General features: G+C 37.9%; 2 protein-coding genes across 2 annotated transcripts; both read right to left on the bottom strand.

Annotated features, from left to right (window-relative positions):
• Nucleotides 1-5,570: 5,570 nt before the first annotated feature.
• On the bottom strand, nucleotides 5,571-7,403 carry LOC137740682 (fasciclin-like arabinogalactan protein 10). The gene has a single exon (XM_068480514.1). It carries the CDS (start codon nucleotides 7,401-7,403, stop codon nucleotides 5,571-5,573), a length of 1,833 nt encoding a protein of 610 aa, XP_068336615.1.
• Nucleotides 7,404-7,686: 283 nt separating this feature from the next.
• Nucleotides 7,687-8,247, bottom strand: LOC137740681 (fasciclin-like arabinogalactan protein 14). The gene has a single exon (XM_068480513.1). It carries the CDS (start codon nucleotides 8,245-8,247, stop codon nucleotides 7,687-7,689), a length of 561 nt encoding a protein of 186 aa, XP_068336614.1.
• Between the last annotated feature and the right edge of the window lie 1,288 nt (nucleotides 8,248-9,535).

The following is a 9,535-nucleotide window of genomic DNA, read 5'->3' as shown; positions in this document are numbered from 1 at the left end:
AAAAAGGTCTCTCCTCACTGTATAAATACACCCATTTAAGGTTGGTCTCTGGTAATGCGATCTCCATACTCAAATTCTCTTATCTACTACTCGAGTCTAAAATAGTTCATTGACTTGACCATCAGATAGTCTTTGGCTAGCACACCTCTCCCCAGTCTTGAGCTTACTCACGATTGTTTAATTCAACAAATCTTGGTGGCTGTTTCTTGTAAATATCTTCTTTTTCCCTATTAGAATGCTGTTTTAACATCCATTTAATAAAGTTTTAGATCAAAGCGAGCTGTGAGAGCTAGAATGACCTTCATGGAGTCTTTGGTTAAGATTGAAAAAAGTGTCTCATTATAGTCACTTCATTCTTTGTGTGAAGCCTTTTGCCACTAGCTTTGTTTTATTTTTGTCAATGTGACCTTGAATCCCTCTTTGTTTTGAAGACCCACTTACAACCAATAATTATGGCAACTGCATGGGTGTTTGGAACAAGACTCTAGACATTGTTTTTCTCCATAAATTGTAGCTATTCTTTTGTTGCTTGATGCAACAATATTGATCTAGCACTATTAATGGCCTGCTTATATATGAAATAGGATCATTTTCATCATTGGTAGTGGTTTGTTTAGGTTGATTCAATTTCAATACTGATCTAGCACTATTAATGGTTTGCCTATATTGTGCTCAACTTCATTCAATACACAAAATTTGGTAGCATCACAACTTTTCGAGCTCCTTGTGACTTCCTGGCATTGGTAGGTTCATGTTGGCCTTCTATTCGAGCATTGGTAGTGGTTTGTTCAGGTTGATTCACTTCTATCAATTGAGTAGTGTCACTAGTTGTCTGTGTAGTGTCACCTCGACCCGATGTCCAGTGGGCGTCAAAATCGAGGCATGATGGCCATCACCTCGATGGGTGACGAAGCCATGATATGCATGGTGTAAAAACTAAAATTATCAACCATTAAAATCTAGCAAAAAAATTCGGCAGAACTTCCCCTAAAATAAGGATATGCCTAAATCAAAACACTTGCAGGTAATCACATTTATTATAATATATTCCTAAAGCCACACTTAATGGGGCTTTAACCCTCTATCAGATGCATGAGAATGGGTTGAGAGCATAATTACTCCAAAAATGTCCTATTAATAAATTTAGTAAATACCATACTCAGTAGAACATGTCAGAGTTGCTGGAAAGTAATATCTCGACCTTGGATGTGATCACTTATACAACCACTGAATCCTAAGCGGGCGCAAAACATAAAAATGTGAGTGGACGAAAAATAAAGCTTTCTAAAACAAATTTATTTTCTGAACAGACTAACCTCCTATTTTGAAAACATATATAAAACTACATATAATTTCTAAAAAAGCTAAGCGTGCAATAAGAATTGAAAATAGATCTATACTTGTATGCACTGAGAGCTGATAGATACATATGTACTGGCTGATACTTATCAATGGCATGGCACAATATCATACACTAGCCGTAGGAAGTGGAAGTTAGATAATATAATCATGTCATTGCTAAGTAATCTCTGGGCAATGACAAGCTGAGAATATAACTATAATCATGTCATTACCGAGTAATCTCGAGGTAATGAAAAGCTGAGAGTATTAACTGTGGTACCCTAATACACGTGTAAACTGAAATAAATAGTCATCCACTAGCCGTAGTTAGTGGAGCTGGAAATAGAATCATCCACTAGCCGTAGCTAATGGAAGCTGGAAATATAATCATGTCATTGCCAAGTAATCTCGAGGCAATAACAAGCTGGAAATACTCATATACATGCAAGTTGTGTCCTACAACCACAGAGGTGGTACAATACTCTAAATCTATATAGGTGTCTGCGTGCCACTAGATAAGTAATAAAGAATCCAATGTTAATAAAATCATCATTGTCATAAATCATCAATCATACATCATAAAACATATATAAGAAGTTTGGTGGTAAAATCTCAAAATCTGTCTAACTTTTACATCATAAATCGTGTCATAAGTTATCTTTGAAGATATATCATGAAATCTGTAAAATATAACTGAAATTTATAGTTATCAAGGCATGCTTAGAAATTTAGATAAATAAAACATTTCTGAAATAAAAGCCCACTCATTGATCATCTATGAAGTCTTTCTCAAGTTGGGCCTGTCCTCTAGGGCCTTTGGAACTGCTCGCATCTAAGAATATAAAATAACCTATTAGTAAAAGTCATTTTAAATGATTGAATTTGGAAAAACAGAGTATGAATTTGGAATCAGCGTGTCAAATTACCCTAAAAGGAGGCCTGATCTGAAACCTAAAAACAAGACAATGGTTAACCTTGACTGATCAATAGTTAACGCTGACCGGTTAAGGTCAATGGGCTGATTTGACTTGACTTGCCAGAGTTGACCCCACCTGCCCAAAAAGTCATAGGATTATGGGTTTTTGGCCAATTTTCTATAATATTTTCAAATCTTCATAACTTTCTCATTTCTCATCCAAATTGAGTGATTCAAGAATGAGAATTATGCCTCAGAACGGGACAAGAAAAACTCGTACTTCCAATCTATTCCTAATCTGTGGGTGTCTAATTAGCTTCAACTTGTGTTACAAGTTTCTTGAGGCAAACAATAGATCTGCGTGAGTAGGTCGCAGGACTTAGATACGCCGACCATCCTATGGCAAAAATTTTCTTCTGAAGGTAGCCTAGTTGATGTTTTTCTCATCATCACACAAGGCTTGACATTCTATGGAAGAGAGAATCTAAGTGATAGATTGCTTAGGGCTCATGATGATCTCTCCATAGAAGGGTGATCATTTGGTAAGCCCATCCTGAGTGTCATAGAGGTGATGGTCTCGTTGCTACTAACAATGCTAGCCTTCTCCATCTTGAACCTTTTGATGAAGTCGTGAAGTGAATCATTAGGTTTCTTTCTGATGCTGAAAATGAAGTTGGAAAGCTTCCTTACCATTTGATATGAGGAGTATTCCCTGTTGAAGACCAATGACAACTTTTAAAAGTTGTGGATAGACTAGGTACTAAAGTATGGAATCAATCCTGGGCTGTTATTTGCAGGATCATAACGAAAACCTTACACATCAGCACATTATTCCCTTTGTGGAGTATTATAATGTTACGCTAGTGCTTTATTTGTCGATCAGGATGAACAACTAGGTAATAAGTGTTTGCTTAATCTCATTGGTAAAAAAGCAGGTATTAACTCTGGCCATTTATCTTCGTATCTTTGCAAACCTCTCTCTCGTTGAAGGTTTAGGAGTCATTCGTCGACCAAGCAAAGGATGTCGTCGGTTTGGATGGACCTTGGTTCCTCTACACTATGAGAGGTTTTATCTTTTCCTCGTTGTCATGTAAAGTAAGATGAAAGAAGCCAACCTCAGAGTGGTCATCTTGATCTTGTCTGTCGGGCTCAACATGTCGTTTAGGTTGTCGAGGAATGCTCGAACCTAATCTTGAATAGACAATTCAAGGTTCCCCAAGCATGGAGATAATGCTTCTAAAGGCTTAAGTCTCTTTGAAGACATTGACACTTGATCCTAAACAAGAATGTATGTTAGCAGCAAGCCAATAGGTTTCAGACTGTACGTGCGGATTACCTTCATCGAGCATTTCAAGAAGTGTCTGCATGTGCCTAGCAGTGACATCTTGTATGCCAAGATGTCATATCAAACATTGCAGATTACATATCAACCTTTGACATCAAGTGTAATTTCTTTGCAAGGATGTCTTTCGTGATACATGGGGTCGAAAAGTGTGATGAGCCAAATCTTAGGGCCTTGCATTGATTCTATTGTCAAAGGTTTATGCGTGTTGACGCGTGAGTCGATGAGGCCCCGAGAGGCTTGTCCCAAAACTTCTAGGGTTTCTAAATCAAATGCGCTGAAAGTGATGAAACTAGTTAAGGGCCAAACGTCATGAGCTAGGGTTTAGGGAGTCGTACATGTACCATTAAGTGGGAGATAAGTCATCATCCTCACAGGTTGGATATGTCAAACCGCGACCGTGGTGTCCATGATGAAGCTCGATGGTGGCGCGTTTGCCGTTGGACTCATTGCAAGTGGAGAGATGCGGTGCTATGCCACGGTGGAGGGACATGCCAAGGTGATGCGATTACCACTTCACTATGGTATGGCTTTGTCACTTGGGTCCACAGCCACAATGGTGACTGTGGTGGCTGGTAGTGGATGATTTGTGGCCTGACTTGTAGGAAGCAATTCAAGGGCAGTGATGTGCGAGGCCGAGGAGGCCGGTGGTGCTAAGGCATGGGTGTTGCGGCTTGAAGATCTTCGAGTTTCCATCATTCTCGTATGAACATGAAGAGCATGATGAACATGAAGAATAAAATCTACAAAATGGATTTGGAATTTGGCTCAAAGGAAGAGCAAATCAGGAGTACTTTCAAACTCCTAATGAAAGCATTAATTTGTTTGTGCAATTTTTGTCAGGGTTTGAATTGACAAGAAAATTGTTAGGCAAAGTCAAAGGGACAAACAGGGTTACGATTAATATTTGTGTGGTATTTGTCAAAGGGCCTCTAATGCCTAAGTCATGAGAGAATTCTAGGTTTGTTTAAGTGTGGCTAGATAGGAATTAACTTGAAAAAAGGGTGGATGCTTGGCTTTTTATAGACAAACAAGGAGTAAACCCTAGCACTAGGTTTGTTAAACCTTATATTATAATGAAACCTTGTCTACAACATCGATGTGGAAGCATTTTGCATAGTCGTTGTAGAGGATACTCCCTAGCAGACTTCTCGAATACACTTCGGCAGTTACTACCAAGTGCAGGGACTGACAGACAAGCCAATAGTATATCAAGGTCGTCAGCGTTAAGGCCATTTCGCGATAAAATGGCATCGTGGCCTGATGATTATGGGCTTCTTGGGTGCTCTACGAAATAGAGGCTCGTAAGCCTAGAAAGGCAAAGGGCAGGCAATAGCATACCACCTAAGGATCATCCAATCCCGTGCCTTTAAGGTATGTATAACGCCTGCATGGTCCATCAAAGGCAGGATGGTCATATTGAGTTGATAATACATGTTGCGTGCTATTATAGGTTGGGATATTTTTATGTCCCAACACAAGGCATAACAGGTAAATCCCTAAATCCCAAAACCATAAGTTAATTCAATTTCAGAATTTGATTTTAATTCCTCAAATTACTACTTGTTTATCCAATAATTAGCTGTTTTTTTTCCACAAATTTTCATTTCAAAACATTAAACCAAGATATGAAAGTAGAAATCAGGCTCTGAACTCTTATTCCATTGAAAAGTTAATAGAGAAGGATAGAAGAAAAATGAAATGCATTGAAGAAATCTTATTGCTAAAGCTCTCTGTTTCTTACAAAACAGAGCCAAAACTAATACAATCAACTACTAAAATGACTAACTGCAACTCTAGAACTAATTAATACAATACAACTGAGAGCTACACACACTTTTTCGCAGCTCCTGCGCATCGTTTGTTCGCAATACATACTTCACCAAGAACAAAATTTCAAATCACATGCTTGCTTTAACCTGCGATTCTTCTTCCTTATTTTAAGATCAAGAACCATACTTTTCTTGTAACTTAAGTCAGTGTGTTGCAAGTAAGAGAATAAACGGCCACCAAGATTGTAGTTATAAAGGAAGCACAATTAACAGAGTACCTTCTCGATGAATTTGGTGCAGGAGCTTTTGTAGTTGCACCATGTGCAGTACCACCTGAGCTAGGTGCAGCATTTGAACTTGTTGGTGCATCATATGTTTGTGCATTTGGTGATGTTGAAGCTTCACCTTGCTGTGGTGCCTCAGATAATGTTCCGTTTGATGATGGTGGTGCTTCGTGTACTATTCCATTTGCTAGTGGCGCTCTGCCTTGCCTTGGTTCTTCGAGTTTTGTTCCATTTGATGATGACACATTGCCTTGCTTTGGTGCTTCGGGTGCTGATGAATTTGATGGCGACACTTCACCTTGTTTTGGTGCTTCGGGGGCTGTTCCATTTGATGGTGGTGCTTCACCTTGTTTTGGTGCCTTGGGAACTATTGCATTTGATGATGTTGAAGCTTTACCTTTCTTTGGTATCTCAGGTGTAGGGCTGTTTGATGGAGCCTGGACTGGTACAGCAGATTGTGCCTTACCTGGGGCTGAAGAATGAGAGGGGGTTGGTGCTATAAAGCTTGAGGGGAGTATTATATTGCTAATTTGCACCACTGATATGTAGGAGGGTTCATTATTGGCAACATCTCGAACTACCACTGCTTTGTCAAAACCAGCAGTTGAAACAATGGTGATTTTTTCACCATTTGTAATGTTCACCAAGCCTTGTAGGCCACTTGGTTGGTCAGTAACTTGGAGCCGTGAGTTTACTCGAGTTGTCTGAGCAGCAAGCAAGTTATGGAAACTTTGGATTGTGTAGTAGTCCATGATAACATGGAGGCTCAATACCTTTCTCTTGATCTCCATGGGTTTGTCGACTATAGAGGTCATGGCACCATTGTTGACCACGAAGACTGTCATGGTTTTACGTTCATTAATCTGGTTAGCATCTTGGGTTTGAGTCAAGTAAGTGCTAAAGAGATTAAAATTTGGGTTATCGCTTAGAATTTTGGTGATATCAAAATGACCTAATGGTGGTGAAGGAAAAGATGAAGGAGATAAAGATGGTGTTGAGGTTGATGGAGGAGGAGAGGAAGGAGATGAAGATGGTACTGATGAAGAAGGTGAATCATTTAAGTCTGAATGAACAATAAGATTGCTTATTTGCACCACTGATAGTTTCAAGTTCTCCATAAATATATCTTTAACAACCTGTACTTTCTCAGAACCAGCAGCGAAAATAATTGAGATCATGTCCCCATTTGTGGCATTCAAGAAACCTTGAAAGCCAATCGATTGGAAAGTATCTTGGAGCGGTGTCGTCAGCTGGGTGGTTTGGGAGTTAGGGAAGCTCTTAAACTTATCAAGGGTATAGTAGTCCATAACAACGTGGAGGCTTAGTACCTTTTTCTTAACCTCGTTTGATTTTCCGACTAAATAGGACATGGCGGCATTGTTGACCATAAAGACTGTGATGGTTGTGCGTACATTGATCTGGTCACAAACTTGGGTGTCGATTAGGTAGCTATTGAATTGGCCAAAATCTAGATAGTCATTTAAAATTTTGATGATATTGAGAGTTGATGAAGTAGGTGATGAAGGAGGAAGAGATGTAGAAGGTAAAGATACTAACAAAGAAGGTGAAGGTGTTGACAGAGAAGGTGATCGTATTGATAGAGAAGGTGATGAAATTGGTGAATTTAAGCCTGAAGGCATTATTACCTTGCTAATTTGTACCACTGATATATAATAATTTTCATCAGAAACAATATCTTGAACTATTGCTGCTTGGTCAGAACCAACAACTGAAACAATCGAGATCATGTCCCCATTTGTGACATTCATGAAACCCTATTGGCCACTTGGTTTGTCAGAAGCTTCGAGTAGTGTGATTATTCAAGTAGACTGTGAAACAGGCAGGTTGTGGAACTTCTGAATGGTACAGTAGTCCGGTATAACCTGGGTGCGTAACACCTTTCTGATCATGTCCATTGGTTGTCCTACTAAAGAGTACATGGCTTCATTATTAGGCATGAGGATTGTTAAGGTTCTCCGTTCATTGATTTGGTTACAAATTTTTGTTCGGGTCAGGTAGTTGTTGAAGATACTAAATTTTGGGTACTTGTTTAGAATTTGGGCGATGTTGAACTTGGATGATGAAGGAGGGGATGAAGACGGAGTTGATGGAGAGGGTGATAAAGAAGAGGGTGATGGAAAAGGTTGGAGTTGGTGAAGGTGCTGATGGAGACGGAGTTAATGGAGAAGGTGATGAAGAAGAGGGTGATGAAGAAGGTGTTGGAGTTGGTGAAGGTGCTAATGGAGACAGTGAACTACTTAAGCTGAAAGGCAGAATTAGATTGCTAACTTGCCTCACTGATGCCTTATAAATGTCATCAAGAGAAATATCTCGAACTACCTCTACCTTTTCAGAACCAGCAGCAGAAACAATTGAGACGGTGCCCCTATTTGTGATGTTCAAGTACCGTTGTTCATCAGGAGATTCAAACAGTGTGGTCACTTGGGTGGTCTGCAATGTAGGCAAGCTCTTGAACTTGTTGAGGGTATAGAATTCCAAAAACACGTGGATACGCATCACCTTGTTGATGACATCCATTGATTCTCCGGCTAAAGAGGACATGGCAACATTGTTGACAGTGAGGATGGTCATAAATTTGTGTTCATTGATCTAGTTACAAACTTCGATTTTGGTGAGGTAGTCGTTGAAGATGCTGAATACTTGCTTAGAATGTCAGTGATGTTGTATGCAGAGGACGGCAAAAAGAAAAAGAAAAAGAAAAGGAAAGGTAACAAGAGATAAGTAACGGGTGCGTTGAACTTTTGTAAATACATTTTGAGACTTGATTAGAGACAGAGAAGTGAAGTTCGAATGAAGAACGAAAGAGGTGTCGGCGAGTGGATTGAAAGATGCATGTGGAGATGGATGGTCATGGTAAAGGAATAGTCAGTCAGTTCTAGGCTCAATTGACGTGCAATGTTTTCGCTCTTGAAACTTTTCTAAAAATGGAACTTCTGATTTCTCTTGTTTCTAGGAAGAGTCGGTCCTATTATTAGTATTCGCACTTTATTTCTAAATTTGGATGTTTAATCTTAATTGTTAAAATTGGGATGTTTAATGCTTCTAGTATCCCCACAAATTATAAATTTAAGCCACTTCAAATAATATTTTAAAATATAATAATTACTTCAAAATCCATGATGGAGTTAAATATTGTTCTTTTTTTTTTCTTTTTTTTTTTTTTTTGGTGAAGAGTTAACATTGTTCTTCATTTAAGTCTAGCAAAAATAATGTACGCACATAATTATTTATCCATTTTAAGAAAAAATGATACCATGAATGAAATTGAGCTTCACCATAAATACAATTGAAAATAACAAGTGACTAAACTCCTTATAAGTCCTTACAGGATTTCTTAACTTGCTAATATAAAACAATACAACCTCACACTATACTTGTAATGAAATAAGAATGATAAAAGATTTTGGCATGAGATAAGTAAATATATATTTTTTTTAAATAATATCGATGAAAAATTTGTGAAGATATAAAATTTATTAAAGGATAAACTAGGTTCCATCCCTTAATTTTCTTTCTTATTAATTGAAACTTTTCATTTTTATCAATTTCACGTCATTATTTTAATATTAAATTATTTAAAAATGTAAGCATATGTCAATTTTAAAACTAAAAGACTTATTAGCCATTTCCAAATATATCCTTTTAAAATTTTTCATATATTTCTATTTTTAATGCGTGTCTATTTTTTTAAAGGAAAACTAATGATAAGGACTTGAAAACTTTGAATATTAACAAAAAACTATGTACTAACTTTATTCAATGATTAGGACAAAACCTAATGCTAAACCAATCCAATTAAAATGACCTAAGCAATGAATTTTCTATTTTGCCCCTGACTACAAGTTAATGTCCGTTTACC

This window comes from Pyrus communis, chromosome 7 (assembly GCF_963583255.1).
Source record: "Pyrus communis chromosome 7, drPyrComm1.1, whole genome shotgun sequence".
Lineage (NCBI taxonomy): Eukaryota > Viridiplantae > Streptophyta > Magnoliopsida > Rosales > Rosaceae > Pyrus > Pyrus communis.
The sequence above is the reverse complement of the archived record's forward strand: the minus strand, read 5'-3'. Positions and strand labels throughout refer to the sequence as shown.

What these genes read in the sequence shown, in the direction of transcription:
- LOC137740682 (XM_068480514.1), bottom strand. Translation starts at nt 7,403, where the DNA reads ATGATCTCGATTGTTTCAGTTGTTGGTTCTGACCAAGCAGCAATAGTT.
- LOC137740681 (XM_068480513.1), bottom strand. Translation starts at nt 8,247, where the DNA reads ATGACCATCCTCACTGTCAACAATGTTGCCATGTCCTCTTTAGCCGGA.